Source organism: Sander vitreus, chromosome 8, assembly GCF_031162955.1.
Source record: "Sander vitreus isolate 19-12246 chromosome 8, sanVit1, whole genome shotgun sequence".
In the NCBI taxonomy this organism is placed as follows: Eukaryota; Metazoa; Chordata; class Actinopteri; order Perciformes; family Percidae; genus Sander; species Sander vitreus.
The window spans coordinates 17,401,448-17,420,015 of record NC_135862.1 but is presented as its reverse complement, the minus strand read 5'-3'; the positions used below and the strand labels follow the sequence as shown (position 1 = coordinate 17,420,015).

At 40.8% G+C, this 18,568-nt stretch overlaps 1 protein-coding gene and 1 non-coding gene across 2 annotated transcripts; one reads left to right on the top strand and one right to left on the bottom strand.

Annotated features, from left to right (window-relative positions):
* Positions 1–1,075: 1,075 nt before the first annotated feature.
* Positions 1,076–15,329, bottom strand: LOC144522289 (potassium/sodium hyperpolarization-activated cyclic nucleotide-gated channel 4-like). The gene is made up of 8 exons (XM_078257238.1): positions 14,689–15,329; positions 10,156–10,579; positions 9,171–9,332; positions 8,221–8,439; positions 6,970–7,116; positions 5,977–6,217; positions 4,786–4,950; positions 1,076–4,314 (listed from the first exon to the last, which is right to left on the bottom strand). The coding sequence occupies exons 1-8, from the start codon at positions 15,327–15,329 to the stop codon at positions 2,759–2,761; spliced, it is 3,555 nt and encodes a 1,184-aa protein (XP_078113364.1). The 3' UTR covers positions 1,076–2,758.
* A 1,077-nt stretch (positions 15,330–16,406) lies between these two features.
* Positions 16,407–16,478, top strand: trnap-agg (transfer RNA proline (anticodon AGG)). The gene has a single exon. It is a non-coding gene; the product is annotated as a tRNA-Pro (tRNA).
* Positions 16,479–18,568: the final 2,090 nt, after the last annotated feature.

Genomic DNA, 18,568 nt, shown 5'->3' with positions numbered 1-18,568 from the left:
CGGGTTTCTGTTCATTAAAAGGAATTCTTGGGTCAACTGTGTCTGTCTTCCTCTTGTAATCACTATCACACTAAACTGAGACAAGAGTAATTTCTTAATTTATTATCGTCAGTGCCAAATATTCCAGCAAGATACATTTTTCTTTAAGGGGTGGGGCGGTATTTTATGCCTTATGCCATTAGATAGCATTAGTAGGGAGAGTTCAGGAAACAAGAGATACCTCAGTGGAAGAAATACATCAGTGGTGGAAGAAGTAATCAGATATTTTACTCAAGTAGCAATACTCTGTTACAAGTAAAAATCCTGCGTTAACCAAAAGTACAAAACTATTAGGATCAAAACATACCTAAAGATTATTTTTTACTATACTGCCAGGTAGCTCGTGAATTTCACTAAGGGATTTGATAAAGTTTTATCTTTATCCATAATAATACATCATACTTTCTTTGTTAATTATATTATGTATCATTAATCTGAATCTGCAAAGTAGCTAAAGTTATCAAATAAATGCAGTGAAGTAAAAAGTACATTACCCTCTGAATTGTAGTGGAGTAGTATAAAGCAGCAGAAAATGGAAATACTCAAGTAAAGTAAAATTACCTTAAAATTGCACAGTACTTGAGTAAATGTACTTAGTTACTTTCCAGCACTGTCACACTATTAAACAATAATGTAATCTTCAATCTCATCTAGTGGAGTTATTACAGGACAGGAAACATCAGTCTGTACACTCTTTGTCTAGAATGACATGCAGTATTTGTCTGCTTTGGTTCAACTTTTATTTAATAGCACTGAGTTAAACATCTATATTTACTCACTAATCCAGCAATAATTAACTACATGAACATGGCAGATATTTGTTTTTGTACTTTAGTTGAATATGTGGCAGGTTACGGTACATCCTGGCTATTTTAAATGTTAGCACCGAACAACACCATGCAGTCCTCAATTCTTAACCCGGCCTAATGTCTTTATCACAATCTCTGCTATTGAAATGAAATCAACAACTAGGACGAGCATCATTGACCATATGTTATTTTATTGCACTGAATTCAGTAGCTAAAATAAAAATATGCCTAACATACGTACATAGGTGATGGAATCCTCAGATGTGTTGGTTAAAAGGCAGCAAAATGAGAAAACAAATATATAAATATATGAATGACTGACACCTCCTCTCCTACACACACCTTTGAATTGAATGCACTCAAAGTAACCTTACACTCAACCCAAGCTGATGCCTCTGACAGGTGGTGTGGGGGTGAGGGGTTGGAGGAGAATAGTAATGAGGGATCGATCGAGCCCATTGGCAGTGACTGGTTAGTGACTGGTAGTATCTCCTTTCCCCCTGGTTCAGTAACCAGGCAGATAAAGCCACTGGACAGAATCCTCTGATGGTTTGACCTGCTGACTTGCAACCTGCTCACAGTTCCTCGCTGGCCACAGGTCCACAGAGAGAGAGAGAGGAATATCATTTAAACACATGAACTTATTAACAAGTACAAGGATTTAAGAGTCTGGTTTAAAAAAAGCAGTCAGTGATACACTTATTGTTGATTCAGCATAGCATCACAAAGCAGCAATTGTTCAATAACATATGTCAAATCTTACAATCAAATAATGTAAAATGAAAGAGGTAAATATGCAGCAATATTACCCATCATGGGTTCTTATTAACCACGTGTCCAAGTAACTGCTTTTAGCCCTTTGACTGGTGCAAGTACCATTCAGATCAGTCTTAGTGCATTGCTGGTTTCAGGATGTTTGATTATCCACAATTGCATTTATTCCATTTAATTCCCTTATTTTAATCTGTTCTAACTAAAAACAGAATCTCACGTATTGACTCAAGTGCTTTGATTCACAGTACCTTTGTATACCCATAAAAAAACACAGATTATTGCATACTATGCTGATGGAACACAGACAAATGTTCTGTACCTAAATTATTGTCGGACTGAAATGAGTTGAAACCAGTGATGCCCCTCGCCACATGCTGGAGCAGTTGTGGAGGGACAGAAACGGAAATGTGTGTTGTCTCTGTTACACTTTCCAGTACTCAAAAAAACACATTTTAAAATGAATCCTGCTTCTCCCACTCAGATGGACAAACATTCATTACTTCAGTTTTTTTGAGTGTGATTGGATTTGTGTGACCCATTTGGGTGTGCAATATTGCTGAAACGCTATCTTGGAAGACGTGCCATCATCAAACCATTACGTTAGGTGATCTCTGAAACAAGCAAAGTGCACAGTCTGTCTTTCCTACAATCTCTTAGAAACCTTGCATACAAACGACACTCGGTGGCGGGAAAGGACATAAAAAGGGACAATCATTTTTGGTCTCAATCATAACTGGATACAGTTGTGGACAAATTTCCAACTAAACGGGTGTAGCTAAAAGGTTACACAAAATTGCCTGGACAATGGGGTTTAAACATAATACTTATAAGAAATCACAGTGTGATTATAATACAATACATAGAACAATTTATATTTTTATGAGGTGCTATATATACCCATCAATAGGTTTTGGATTAATTACTATATTCAAAGATGCAATATCCTGTAGAAAAATATCCATCATTGTCCATAATTATCCCCAATCCATTCAGTCTGATTAAAAATGAAACCACCAATCTCAAATCTGTTTAGCATTTCACACCCTCCAACTTTTAAAATGGACAAATTATTGGTTAAAACAATGCCAAGAAAGAGGTGAGTTTGTTCAGGCATTAAAGGAGGGTGTGTCTGAACCTCACAAGTTGGATGGAAGTTTGGACTGTTTTTCTTCGGTCTCTAACATCTTAGCAGGGGATCTAGCGAGGGAAGAGTGAAAACCAACGGACTGGTTCTGAGGTTCGGGCCCAGAATGTGTCCGACTGACAGGAGCAACTTGACTCGGGATTGGGCTGTAGGGTTTACTGACAGCCATGGGTGAGGAGAAGGGAATCGATGACTCTGCTACCCCCTCTGAAGAGCCGCTCATGGCCAAAGGCCGTTCCTGGTGTATAGAGCTGTGAGAGCCTGAGATAGTCTTTATTTCCTGGGTAAAGAGATCCACCGAGGACTCAGCCGTCTCTTTGGGTGTCCACGCCACCCTGGCAGGGCATGAGGTCTGAGGGGTTAGAGGGCTGCGAGAGCCCATAGCACTGGGGCGCTCACTGTTGTAAACTGTCCTTCCCCTCACAGGGCTCTGTATGCTGGGACTGTGGAGTGGAGGCGTGTAGCAGGGCGAGGCTTCAGCAGAGCCATACTGGGCCAGGGAGGCAAGGGCCGAGTGCTCGGGGAGAACCTGGGGGAGGAAAACAGATTGGAGACCTGCAAGGCTTTGCTGAGCCAGGGATGCTGCGGCCCCAGCTCCGACTGCAGACCCTGGTTGAATAAATCCAGTGGAGGACTGAGTGCTGGTGATGAAGGGAAAATGTGGGAGGTTCATACCACTGGATATTCTGCCTGCTCTGTCATGATTGTACCCCATCTGCTGCGCGGCGTGAGAGGTCTGCTGCAGCTGGCTTAGTAAGGGGCCAACTGAGCTGGAGATGAGAGGGTTTATGGTGGAGGCAGAAGGTGCTGGGAATATTCCTGCTAGCCTCCCTGGCGCCCCCTGCTGGAGTAAACCTATCGGGTGTGGTGGTGTAGTCATAGCACCGTGGAAGGGCTGAGGGTGGAGCTGAGCAGAGCAGGTGTAGGAGACAGTGGTCTGGTTGATGGGGAAGACTGAGGCGATGCCGGAGTGGGGAGGATGGTGCGGGAGTTGGTGTGAGGGCAGAGGGGCCAGCGGCTGCAGGCTGCTGGTGAAGATGGGCTGGGAAGTCATCGTGACTGACACAGGCCCACTGGCGAGATGCTGTGCCCTGAGGGATGCCAATGTGGGAGTCTCAATCCCAGATCTGAATTGGCTGGAATTGGCAGGAGAACCGGGCCCTGAACCACAGCTACTGGATGCGTTTGCTCCAACATGGACTCTCTTTGGATGGCTGGTGGGGTCCTTCAGGGGGCCTGGTGCCAGAGGATGGTGGAAGAGGACGGAAGGAAGCTTGGAGTGGTGGGCTAAGGCCAGAGCCAGGGGGGTGGTGGCAGCAGCAGCCTGGAGCGGGGCCTGAACCAGCGGGGCCCAGATGACCGGGGTGGGTGATGGGGGCGCAGGGGGAAGGTGTAGGCTCTTTGGGCTGGTCTGGATCAGCTGCGTGCATTGGGCCATGTCACGGTCATGTTGCACTATTCTTTGGATGATCTCGCTCTCTTGAAAGTTTAGTATGCCAGAACTTTGGTGATGCTGGACTTTATTTTGAAGAACAGAGTTCCTCTTCCCTGTTAAGAAAATACAAATAAGGTTACACTATTTTTCATTTTCTACTTTTTCATTAATGAATGGATACTAAACAATAATCAGTAATCTTATATTCAATTTGGTTATTATATCATGGTTTTGTTTGAGGTTTCAATTGTTTGGTTCATAAATTCAAATAATTCAATTCATCCTTAACTGCCAAAAACAAATTGTTGGATCCTGCCTTTAAATGTGCACCCCACATCACATCAGAAGATGCCACCATCACTGTAGTTTTTTTCAGTTTCTAAGTGTACAGCCAATAACACATATAGTAAAATATAATTGCTATAATTGAACCTAGACCAGCATTAAATGCAATATATGAAGATGAAGCTAGCAAAGTGAAATATCAACACTTAAATAATAAATAATATTTACTGTAAAACATCAAATTGGCTCCTATATACGTATATACTGTGTATGTATTTATCTCTTGGTAAAGGACTCACCGATGCGGTCCAGGCGGTCGAGAGCCACGGTCTCAAAGGCCCTCCTCATCATGGGATACTCCTCCAGCACCTCGTTGAAGTTGTCCACCGACAGAGAGTACAGCCGACAGTAGTTATCTGCTCGCACGCTGGCTGTCCTCCTGCCTCGGGTTAGCAGGCAGATCTCTGCAGAGAGGGAGGCGAAAACAAGTTTTATTATTTTACCATTTCTTTAGTATTGCAAATTGTACCATTCCTTGTGTCCTGCTGAGTGCAAGTGGGTTTAAATGGGTAATTAATATGAAGTGGTATATGATGATTTTCCACTTTTCTCATAGTTGTGTGATACATTACAACCACATTTATATCGTTTTAGATGGAGAAAAATATCAGCGTGAGATGGTAAAACATGAAAAGACCAGTGCCTCTGAACCCCACAGATGGAGCACTTAATGCAATTTCTGCAGCTTACAGTTTGTCCTGACCTCATCTGTCATGCCAGATCAAAAAAATAAAATAATGCGCCATTAAAAAAAAAGTAGACATATTTTTCAGGACAGCCATATTGAGGACACACACACACACACACACACACACACACACACACACACACACACACAAACACACTCTCTTTTAAATACATTTTCTGTCCTCATGTACCATTTTCACTTCTGTGCTGAGTAGCTTTAAGCCAAAATATATAATGTTTTGTGATTATCATTATCATTATCATTATAATGCTGGAGTAAACATTAAAGATTAAAATGTGGTTAGAAATAATTGCTTGGGTTGTCAGATCACACCGCTCCCATTTGCAAATGCAAGTAAAGTAAATCATACGTTTACAGGTTGATATTTGATGATGACATTTCACTTTCCTGCCGGATACGACAACAAGACGGCGTATCAAGGGTGACAACAAATTGAAAGTTCTGGATTTCAGCTTTAAATATGCCGTTAACAAAAGGGGAAAACCCCACAGATGGAATCAAAGACCGCAAAGCTTTGCTCCTCTTAGTCCTGAGCCCTTTTAAGGAGATGATGTGGACAATTTTCCCCAACTATAATAGTGAGGGAAGTTAATCTGCCGAGTGCCGGAGTAAAAATAAATCAAAACAAATCATAACATCAGCACTCCTTTACATACATTCAAACTGACCTACAGAATATATTAGCATGCAGTCCACACAGCAGGTTGAGTGCAGACATTACCTCCAAAATAAGAGCCATCAGACAGCTTGGTGTCTTGGCTGCTCTTGGTGATGACACTGACGACGCCGTGCTGGATGAAGTACATCTTTTTGCCGATGGTTCCCTCTCTGATAATGTAGTCGCTCGGCTGGAAGACCTCAAAGCGCAGTTTGGTCAGCATGGAGGTGACAAAGTTCGGATCAGCGTTGGCAAACAGAGGCATGGAGGCCACTAGTTTGCGACAGTTAAAGTTGATGATCTCCTGCAGAAGACACAAAATAAGTGTTTTAGATTTTAAGGTGAGGCCTTCACAACACACATGTCAGTGTTACGTGTTTACATTTCAATCATAAAAGCAGGGCAGTTAACGGCTTAGTGCTCCGTTAATGAGATTCTCTGTTCTCATGAAGTCTCCAACCATTACTAATCAGATTACATGACTATTAACATTATTGTGCAAAGTAAGGGAGGCATATTAATTGTATAAATAGGTAAACCATTTAGAACAAGCATGATGACTTCATTGATTCACATATTTGCAGCTGAGAAAACTGGATACAAAACGTAAAACATATCCCTCTATTTAGCATATATACACATTATATAAACATTGAACAAATGGTTTAACACAATAATGTAGTTGTAAAAGATAAAAGGACATTTTTAAAGTGTTTATTAATGCACAGTATATTTTAACAATCCTATGAGTACTAGTATTTTATACTATTACAACTTTTACCATATTGTCTGTTTGTACAGCAGCTCCACTTATGGGTGCCCACAGGAGGAGTTAGTTGTTGAGAAATGCATAAACAAACACTTAGAGCTTCTCTACATCTACATTATATTGTATTATATAACATGTATTTATGTTTATATATTGCTTATAAATTATAAATAGGAAGAGTAAAGTGATAGTGAATCTTTTCTTGTTTTGTGATAGACGGTGAAGCCAACATTATGATGACTCAGAATTATCATCAAGACAAAACAACAAGGTAGATGAGTTCTGACCTCTCGCAGTGGCTCATTCAGCTCCTCCAAAATGCTTTCCTCGTCAAACATCTTGCCCTGATAGCGGTGTTCATAGTATTCGTGGATCCTCTGACGCATGTCGGCAGGAAGCTTGTGGAAGGACATGTACTGCTCCACCTGCTTATACTGTAACAACAACACAAGTCCAATTATTACAATTAAAAAAGTATTATTAAAACACCGCCACAGAAATACTGGGAACTGTAATGTAACTCGAGAGAAAATGCAAAGTCATGTCAAAAAAAATATATTAAAGTGATTGATGTGTTGGCTCAGAGGTGGACTATAATGTGTCTCATTATGTTAACAGTCAACTGGCAGGCCATCTGTGAAACCTGCCCACAGAGCAATGTTGTGCCTCTGTCCCATCTGACCAAAATACAGTTGCGCTCTGCAGGCTGCAGCTAATAACATTAACTACTGTGTCCTTCAGCTGTGTACTCTACCAGCAAAGCACCATGAGCGGTCCGTGTACCCAATCTATGTCACTTAGGTCATTAGTCACTGTTTTGCTTTTATTAACTAGCTCCTTACTCTATCTAGTGTCTCTTTGTTTCTGTGTTGAAAATCCACAACGACAGCTCAACAATCTTTCACTGATTTCTCTTATACAGTATGTTGCTCTGTCCCTTCACATATATTTATAGTTGCCCACTGTGGGGCATTTTCTCACTTAAATGCCCACAGATGTATGACAGGGGGGCAAAGTATTCACACAAATACTTTGTCACAACGTCACGCATCATCCTCACCATTCAAACTGCATTTCAATCAGCCGTGGAATAACTATACAGATCCTTTATGCAAGTAAAAGCAGCAAAACACAATGGAAAAATAATAATAGCTAAAATGACTTACAAGTAAAAATCCTGCATTCAAAATCGTACTCAAGTAAAAGTACAAAGGGTACTATCAGCTTATTATACTTAAATTATTAAAATTAAAAGTACACATTATTTAGAAAAATGGCCCCAGTGACTGATATATTAGTATTTATCATATTATTAGATTATTAATAATAATGCATTAATGTGTAATGATCATTTTTCTGATGCAGTTTGTCAAAATGGAGCAAATGTGAACTAATTTATACTAATCTATAACAATAAATAATAATAAGTTAATAAATATAGCACAGTATTTGTATAAATGTACTTCATCACTGATTTCAACTCTCTTAGAAAGAAGAGAAAGTGACAAATATCAGCCATGCAGAGAACAAACACCCACCTTTTCCTGGTACTGCCTCCTGGAGGAGTCCAGAGACTGAATGAGTGCAGTCGCATGCCCCACAAACATGGCGAAGCAGGTAGCGCCCACAATCATGCTGAGGATGGTGAGCCACACGTCAGCCATGCCGATAGGGGGGTACAGGCCGTACCCGATGCACAGCATGTGACTCATGGCCTTGAACAGGGCGTAGGAATATTGCTGACCCCAAGTGTCATTCTGGAAGAGAAGAAGAGGAGGAAAGAGAAAGTTTATCACCACAACATTAATGCTGCAGCACACCTTCGTGAGCCTATTCACAGTTTAAAATCAAGACCACGGGTGATGACGCCTTTATTTTCCCTACTGAGGGGCTCAGACCGTCAGAAAACATCACCTTATAACATGCATGCTGACTAATCCACTGGCATTACTGTCGTAGTTTATTATTTGGTATAGGTCTATTTCAGTTACCAGTATACCTATTATTATATTCTCTAATTAGAGCGATAATTAATAAAGCGTATCTGTTGGATTCATTAGTTATTATAAAACATTGTTGCCATTCATTTTCTGTTGATCGACTAATCAATGTGACCCTAAAAACTGAGTTTCAAAACTTAAGTTCTCTATAATATTAAATACCCATCACTAAATATGCAAGTTTTGAAAACACACCTTTAAATATTATTTATTGAGAGTTTCACATTCAAAAACTCAGCTATTCTGCTTCATCAGGACTGTGAGGGTGTGATTTGATCTGATCTCCTGATTGGTGCATTGAAGTATTTGACATCATCTTTTTCCAGCTGAGACACGCCTACTTCATACCAGTGAAAAGAGCACATAAAAAAACAAAAAATAGAAAGAATCTCTTATTTGAAAAAATCAAAACTGTTATAACTTTGGCAGAAAGGTTTGTGTACGTGGAGGACCACATCACTCATAGTAAGACTACTTAGACCACTTACCACCATCTTGTTTCTAGTGACCCAGCAGTCAGGAGGGAAGTCCTGCAGCATGGGAACCAGGAACTGCAGACAGCCATCCCAGTGACACAGCAGCAGCATCATACCAATCAGGTTCATGATGCGCACCATGGCGCTGGCCAGGTCATAGGTCATATGGAAAACCTGTGACAGATTATCAGCATTAATGAAACAGAAACAACGAAACACATCTCTCTGTACATAAATCTATGAAATGTCAATTCTCTCTCATGCATTCAGAGGATTTGAAATATACAATAGTTGCTTTGTGAGCCGATGGAAACAAGGGTCCTTTACCAGATCACACACTGTTCTTAATCTTCTATAGACCAACAGAGGCTATTTCAGTATTGCATAACCATCTGCAAGCAACATTAATGGCTCATGGGTAGTGCAGCCTCAATTGGAATTATAAAATAAGATAATGCGGGAAAATATCTGTTATTAGGTGGTTGTGTATGTGTGTGTGAGAGAGAGCTTTAGAAGGGAACTAACAAAGGAACTCTACCCTTAACAATATGTACATTTGTTTTTGCAATACGCAGTGCAAGTTAGGAGAAATCTGCTGATGCAAGGGAAATACAAAATCATTTAATACAGCACTACAGTCAGAGGAACATTTGAGAGTAGGGCTGCAACTAATGATTACTTTCATAATTTCTTAATCTGTTTGTTGAAATGTCAGAAAACTCTGAGAAATGCCCATCACTTATTTTTAGAGCATGGTGGTGTCTTTGAGTTACTTGTTTTGTACAACCAGCAGTTAAATACTCAAAGAAATTAAATTTACTGTTGTAAAATAGTTGCATTTAAAATGATGGAGTCTGGCATTTTTTTTCAAAAAAAGGGACTAAAATGATTATCTAAATTGCTGCTGATTAATTTTCATTCATTCAGAGGCGCATCTCTATTAGCTAATGTGAAGTCTTAAATGAAGATCCAAAGAGCCTGTCCCTCCTGGATCTACCTCTTCCCACTGGTGGATGTAGCGAATGAGTCTGGAAAGGCGCAGCAGCCGTAGCAGACTGAGGATCTTGGTGAACCGGACGATCCTCAGGGCTCGGGCCGTCTTGTAAAAGTCTGAGTCGATGCGTGTCTCCACGATGAGAAAGATGTAGTCCACAGGTATGGAGGAGATGAAATCCACCACGAACCAGCTCTTCAGGTACTTGATCTTAATCTGATGCGGGTCTAGGATGATCTCCGTGTTGTCCTCCTTGACGATGCCTGTGCGGAAATTGAGGACCAGGTCCATGAGGAAGAAGGTGTCTGAGACCACGTTGAAGACAATCCAGGGCGGCGTGTGCTCGTCCTTGAAGAAGGTGATGCCCACAGGGATGATGATGAGGTTTCCCACCATCAGCAGCAGCATGGTTAGATCCCAGTAGAACCTGAAATGCACGGCCACAAACATAACTCATGTTGTAGATAACAGCAGGCCAAAGTCATTAAGGTCTTTAGATAAATCATCAGAAACGTCACTGTACCTTTGACAGAATAACTGAGTTGAATGTTAATGTGAGGATAAATAAGTGAGTTCTCTGTGTTTTTTGGTATTTGTATGTCTTTATTAGAGATTAGAGCAAAAATGCTTTCGCATTTGGTGGTTCCAACTTCTCAAATATGAGGATTTAATGCTTTTCTTTGTCTTATATGATAGTAAACTGAACATCTGTGGTCTAAAACAATGGCCTCTGGGAAATTATAATGGCCATTCTTCATAATTTGTGTACATTTTCCAGACAAAACAATCAATCAAGATAATAATCAACAGATTAATCAATAATGAAAATAATTGCAGCCACTCGTAAAAGTACTGATTATCAGTAGTTTGAACTTGTTGGTCTGTTTCCTCAAAGTAAAATGGTAGAAAGAATTTGAGAGACACAGCAACAGATTATGAATAGACACCAATTTTATCAGTGGACACAGGAGACTTGAAGTCAGTGTGTGTGTGTGTGTGTGTGTGTGTGTGTGTGTGTGTGTGTGTGTGTGTGTGTGTCTATGTGCATACTGAGACATTCTGGACGTGGAGGAGCTTCAAATAGAAATGAATCTCTCTGTGAGTTGCAGTCTCACACTGTAACTCAAAATTCAGTATATTTGTGTTAAAATGGGCAGAAACAATGCAAAAAACAGCGAACACAAACAAATATAGAAATGAGTTAATTCAAGAAAACAATTTAATTCAGTTCAATACTGGGCTTCTGGCCACAAGGCAAAGAAGGAAATCGGTTATTGGAATTCATCTGAATTGCTCTTGAGGAAATACTGATCTTCACACCTAACTAAATCTTCAAGTATCAGCAGCAGAGTGTTCAATTTCATCTAGAATTCCATGAAAAGGGGGGCTGTGTGTAGTTGTTGTTTACAGTGTGTTTATAATAAAGTCACCAAATTGCATTTCAAAGTATTGTAAAATATTTGTATTAAAATGTATAGCTTCATTAACAAATCTAATCAAATTATAGCCAACAGTTAAATATAAAATAGTTAGTGGTTATTTGACACCTTAGCTGTTTTATTCACTCTGTTTACTAACCTGACATTTAATATTGTCTTATGTCTTTATTCCCCTGATTTTGCAGACATACAGCAATGTACAGCTCGGCCACACAACGGGCCAGCCAAGATATGGAGTGTGTTTGTTTACCAAATACCATCTTGAGTGTGGAGATGCAAAGCATGCACACATGTGATTGCATGTCTGATCCATTTCAGAGACCTAATTAACCACTGATCGATCCAACAAGAGCCTCACATACCTGCAGGGCCAGCACAAACTGCTTGTAGGGGTGGGTGTTGGGGGGACAGACCTACAAGGGTTATACCACTAACTATACTAAGGGTACTTAAGTGGCATGTGAGGCAGCATATCCACAGTGTATAAGCCAAGTGCTTGTTGTAATGAATGCAAAAGTCTTGTCAACAGGTATAATTCAAAACCTCCATGATTGACTGAGAGTAAAGAGTAATGTAGTAATAAGGAGTATTTGATTAAATGTAGTGATGGTGATGGTGATGATGATGATGATGATGATGATGTTGCAAACAAAATCCATAGAAAAAGAGCTAAGAGGCACATGCAACTAAACTGTGTTCCTGTGACGTTTTCTGGACTCAGGAATGAGGCGATCAACAGTAGAGATGTGACCAGGCTATATCACCACCTACAAACTCAGATTTCAGAAACTTAGTTTTACCTATTTATTCTAGTTACACACACACACCTTACCTTCAAAGGAAAACATCACAAAAAGGGAACCAGTGTGGACAGGGTGGCCATTTTTTCTAATCAGCTTTCTGTTGTTCTCTGCCAAACAAAGCATTTGCATTCCTCTCTTCATCTGCCTGTTCATCTCTGTGGTGACACACTGGTCCTAATTGCACTTCCCCTCTCTAGCTAAATCCACTGTTATCTCCTGGGAATCCATGTCATCTCCAGAAGTCAGCTCCCACCAGCCAGATGTTGAGTAGTTAGCATTACTGCTTTGCACACATCACCGTACTGCAGAACACTGGAACAGCTGGACCAACAAAAAAAAAGTCTGCTGGGGACAGTGCATTACTGCCCCTGCAGAACATCCTGTTTGCTCATCAGCTGACTGTGCACGCAGCATTCTGGACACAAAGATCAGACAACTTGCTTGTGTAATCTGGTGTTACCATCAAAATAAAGCTGACAGTTGTGGGGTCTCTGGACCTCTACTGGTCCAGAAAGGAATCTTGCACTATTTGGGTCAGAGTGCAACTACGTCAAAGAGCATGAAAGCACAAGAGAGTGGAGTTACAAGCAAAGTGAACACAAAAAGGCTTAAAATGGTGAAAGAAGCTTAGATCAATCAGGACAGCTGAAAAAGGGATCACATTTGTACTAGAGATACTTATCTCTTGCTGCCAGGGTGCAGCCGAAGCACAACAGCCTGCATGCAGCTCAGTGGCTTAACACACACCTGTAATGTGGCTCAGGCCCACCAGCAATCATATTAACCATATTTACGCAGCGTGCCAGTTCAGTATGTCCGCTGCTGTATCCACGCCGGACAGCTTTAATAAAAGACAGCAGTTACTTATGCTCTAAACAACACAGCGACCGTGTTTATAAAAGATACAAGGAGAGTGTACATTTGTTACACTGTGCTGAGTTAATGCACAGTGGTCAAGGAAACACACGGTATGTCAGCACACAACTGTTACAGATATCAGGAAGTGAAGTTGAGTGTTTGCAGTATCGGATTCAACAGTGTCATATAAGACAAAAAGACAAAAGGTTTATACCTGTAACTTAAAGTTGCTTCTATAGGATAAAGTTATTACCTTAAGAGGCCCAAAACCATGCTCCTGCTCAAAGTGTGACCTAAATTGAGCATGAAGTAATGACACCTCATACCTCATACACAGAGTTAACAGCTGGGCATCCTGATTCCTCACATCATCATTTTCATTTCAATCTCTCTGTTTCGCTCTGTGTGTGTGTGTGCAGTGTTTTGTGGTGTGTCCCCTCCCTGTCCACACCATCTCTGCTCCATTAGACTAATTGTACTGTAATAATCTCCACTGATGTGTGCTTCTAATATCTCGAATGGTCATGTTACCCTATTTTGATTACCCCATTTCCAAGCCCCTGCTGCACTCTCTGTAATCCATTGCCCTCGCTAAATGATAAAAAAAAAAAGTGTAATTCAGATGAGTGGAGAAAAAAACTGCATACAACTGGCCGGTGCAAATATAATGACAGTGAGCCTCAAGGTTAAATGTCTTAAAAATCCCTTGATGACAGTGATGAACAGAATGCTGGTTTGCATGCAGCATGCAATGAAATGTAGAGCATGCATGTTAGCATGGCACAGCATGGCTGGTAAATTGGGGAATTACAGGTTGGCTTAGTTTGGTGCACAAACTATCTTCTATCTTAATTTATAGATAGAAAATTATGCAGAGAATTGGCTGGTTAAATTACCATATTACCCATTATTGTGTGAATGTATCCATATACACACACACTCATCTTGGCCAAACAAAAGAGGGATTTATATCCTACATATGTCATTGTGCTTCTAAGAGGATTTTGCATTGCAACTTCTTTACAATACATCAAATGTTTTCCCTGTAAGAATGGCCAGTATACAGTATGAGTGGTTAAGTCTTTAGAAAAGCATAATTTTCAGAAATTAAGACATTTATCTATGAAAGGTGTGTCTGGATTACTGAGGCACATTCATCACATTTATTCTGCACCTGTAGGCTCACACTCCTGATTATCATGTTGTTATCATATTATCCCCATGATCAAATAATAAACAGTCTTGGTGTGTAGGGGATTAGTTTGTGTCTATGACATTAGGTTTATCATGTTTAATGGCATGTGTATGTCTTATCAGAAGCAGGCTATTCTATGATCACAATTTTTCTACATGTGTAGACCAAACAAGCTTAAAATGTTTGACAGGATCACTGATGCACGTTTTTTGTAAAGAAAGGTTTTTTGCACACAAATTACCTAAAATCACTGTACGGGTGGATTATCCAGAAGCCAGCGGACTTTACTCGTTCCCTCTCATGCTCCACGGCCCTCTCACTCCCCAACATCCGCAGAGAGAACTTGTTGACTCCCGGTTGGAGCATCGCCCCAAACTGCCGGTGCATGAAGCCGGCTTGGTACAGCCGGTCGTCCTCAGAAATGATTTGCTCGGTACCCTCCAACTTGATAAAACTTGACTGGTCAAACATAGATTCTTGCTCGGCTGCGCCAGTCAGACCACCCGTTGCCCACTGCTGGGCCCCGGGGCTGTGCTCACCGGGGTAACTCTCGCTGACACCAGCCTCGGGGATGAGGCGCCGCTGCTCCGCTGGATCTGACCCGGGAGGATGCCGCCCGGTGATGGAAGAGATGCTGCCCCTAAATAAGCGACAGTCCCCGTTCAAGTTGGTCTTCACAGTAACGTCCCTTCCCAAGTCTTCGCTCCTGGCCTCATCAATGCTCCTTGCAGGAGACGGAGAGGACAAATGTTTTAGCCGAATACTTTTCCTCTTAGTGTCCTTGTCGCCGTTGTCTCCCTCATCAATCACGAATGGTTTTTGCCCAATGTTTTGCGGCAAGCTGTACAGCCGTTTGCGCATGGAAGACTGGAATTTTTCCATTTTGAAGAAAGAGCAGAGATGCGCTCTAAGGATAGCCTGTGAAAAAAGAGGGATGAATCATGAATTACATACACTTCGGGTGCTACTGGAGGCAAAACAGTGGCGGCGCATCCGCAGGACAGGTTGTATCTTATTTGACACTTGGGACGTGCCTCTCTCCCCCGGTTCAAACATTGAGATGCGTCAACAATACTTGGCCGCTTCAAACCGACGGTCATGTAAAAGCGGTAAACCGTAAATGCGTGTGAATCCAGGTAACTCCACAGCGTGCAGATGAGAGCGCATCAGGATGCAGCATGCTGAGCATCGGACGTGCCGGAGTGGGAGAACGCTGCTGCTGAGCTCCTCAATGACAAAGCATGATCTCCACCTCCTCAAAATATCTGAGCTCTCTTTCAGTCCAAGGTGATGACACGCAGCTGGCACCGGCATTCAAAGAGCGCTGACATCACTGATCCATCACCCTCCCCGCTTTCTAATAACGTGAATAATGATGGAGCTAATATCGGGTTGCCATAGGAGCCAGGATGGCACATGTACTCACCCCGCCCAGTCAGGACAGTGGGGAGGATGATTCAAGGATGCGATCCAGCCTTGGAGTTGATAGTTCACTAGTTGAGAGAAAGCGACGGGATGTCATAAAGTCCGGTCTTTATGCATCATAAATGTTTGTGTACGGGCCTGCATACGGAAGAAACAATATAGTAGGCTCCTCTGCCAGCCAATAGTCCTGTCTAGTCTATAGTAGCCTATCTGTTTAGACTGTGTAATTTAGGTATGCATAATGGCTTAGCCAATGAGTTGTTTTCCGCTTAAGACTGTAACAGCAACTGTCAAAGCGCGGTGATGATGCTCTAGTCTCAGAATAATGACAATTTTGCATTAAAGGTTAAGTCTTCTTCTTAACATTCTTACGGCCTTATGAGGTCATAAAACAAAAGAGTAGGCCTACTCATTTGCAGACTGGGTTAGAGATAGGCTATGGATTTAGAATAAGTGTACCAAATTCTGATATGAAGCACATATATGACACAAAATGAAGACGTGAAAAAACATAGCATGGCATCGTATGAATGTGGCTCGTTGGTCTAGGGGTATGATTCTCGCTTAGGGTGCGAGAGGTCCCGGGTTCAAATCCCGGACGAGCCCAAAAGTTCTTTAGTTTGAATAACGTGCTGTTTATTAAGTGTTGCGCATAAGAACTGTGTTGACAAATACCCACACGTATGGTCTAGTGTAATGTCTTTGAAAATCTGTGATTTTACATTAGGCTACAGCTGAAATGATGTGATTAAAAAATGTAATCTTTTTTTATTAAAGGTTTTTCATGGGGGAGTTTTTCCTTATCCGAATCGAGGGTCTAAGGAAGAGAGTGTTGTACAGATTATAAAGCCCCTTGAGGCAAATTTTTTATTTGTGATATTGGGGTAAATACATAAAAAGATGTGACCTGTAATCTATGAGCCCTCCAGTCACCAACAGAGAATATGTTGTTGGTACAGGGGCTGAAACATCTCAAATGAACAAAAACAATTTTACATCCCTGCATCTTCTGATGTGAACCTACATGAGGAGAGAAGTCAATGTGAATAATGTTTAATACTTTCCTTGTTAATGGTGGATTTGTTTAAACCTGCATCACTACTGTGATAAAAACACTTTGAGGTACAATCTGTTTGGCCACCTACTCCATGTATCATGGCAGATGCAATAATACTCTGTCTGCAGTGTTTCATTTTTATCCCCCGAAGAAGACATTTTCAGTCATATAGAAAGTGATGCTACTGTACAGTAGCGAATCTAAACACCCAGCTGACGAACCAGCACTCGTCCTCACAATGTTGAGTACTGGGTTACAAAGATGTTATCTGACAAGAACAGATTACTATGTTGTAATGTTGTGTTATGTTGTAAAACATGACTGGAGAGAATATTTTAAAGTAGATTCCGTCTGGTGGCAAATAGTAGAACAAGTCCAAAAGAAAGGCTGCTGTGTGAATTCATTACAAATAAAACTATGAATCTTTCCAACAAAGTTTAAATCTACTCACTAAATTTGTTATGTTAAGACAATTCACTGTCCTGTTTAGTCCTGTCTGTCAGATTTATGTAAACTTCACCTGACATCTCATTACCTGAATGAGAGATTAACCCACACAGACAGACTACAAATCATTTTTGTCAAAAGTTGTGTTCCAGTTTTATGTTCAGGGTTCACAAAGTCACAGATGTCTCTTTGCTGTAGAAATGGACTGTTCTTATTACTGTTTGAATCCCACTGACATATTAATCCAGGACACCATTAAATCATCGGAATCAGGTCCAGACAATTAAAAGACCAGTTTAAAAAGGTATGAAAACACATAACAATACTCTCCAGCTGGCAATAGTTATAGAAATGTTGCTGAAAGCCCAACAATGAGACCTACTGGTGCTACCAGCCAGCAGCCACCTGGTAAAAACTATAGCCAAGTCTAGCTAATATTTTGTCCACCACTTTCATATTATATATGAGGGTACAACATTCTATGAACAATTTTCAGTATAACACAATAAGTATAATATAACTCACCAACACCACAAACTACAGCCTCCAAACTAACCATACAGTTGAATTAACACCTTCATAAAGGTAGCCTATGATTTACAGCAGGAATGTCGCAAATGTACGCCATTAATTTTAGCTTAGTCTGGCTTAACGGATGTACATTGCTGGGATAAAGCTGTCTCCGATGCACCAGATGTTCCTTCCCTGTTGCTATCGGTGCTTCGCGCCGCCCAGAACAGTTTTGATTGGTTTAAAGAAATACAAACAACCCAGAGAGTTTTTTCCCCTATCCCAGAATAGATCATACTGCAGCACTGACACAGCGCTGTGGAGATGGGTCTGGCAGGCAAGATTATAGTTTTTGCTAGATATATCTAATTAAACTGAGTATATGCAGTGTTTCTGTGTCTAAACTATAAAATCGCAAAACTGCACATAATCGGTAAGTAGCAATATACTGTCAGTGCTTGGTACTAAAGGTTTAAACATATTCTAGATTGCAAATGGAAATGGATCAGTTGCCATCAATAAATTGATTGATTTGAACATTTCACATGTTCCTAGAAGAAGAGTTGCATACCTTTGCATTGTATTTGTTTTCTTATCAGAAAGAGTAATTCAATTCAGTTCAATTTCATGTTGTGTTTTTGGCATAAAACTTTAAAACTTTTTTAAAAATAATTTGGACTCT

Coding starts and splice junctions, on each gene's coding strand:
- LOC144522289 (XM_078257238.1), bottom strand. CDS start 15,329: ATGGAAAAATTCCAGTCTTCCATGCGCAAACGGCTGTACAGCTTGCCG. Junction 9,333..10,155: donor ACATCCACCAGTGGGAAGAG/GTAGATCCAGGA, acceptor AATCTGTCACAG/GTTTTCCATATGACCTATGA. Junction 4,315..4,785: donor CGACCGCCTGGACCGCATCG/GTGAGTCCTTTA, acceptor TTTTCTTAACAG/GGAAGAGGAACTCTGTTCTT.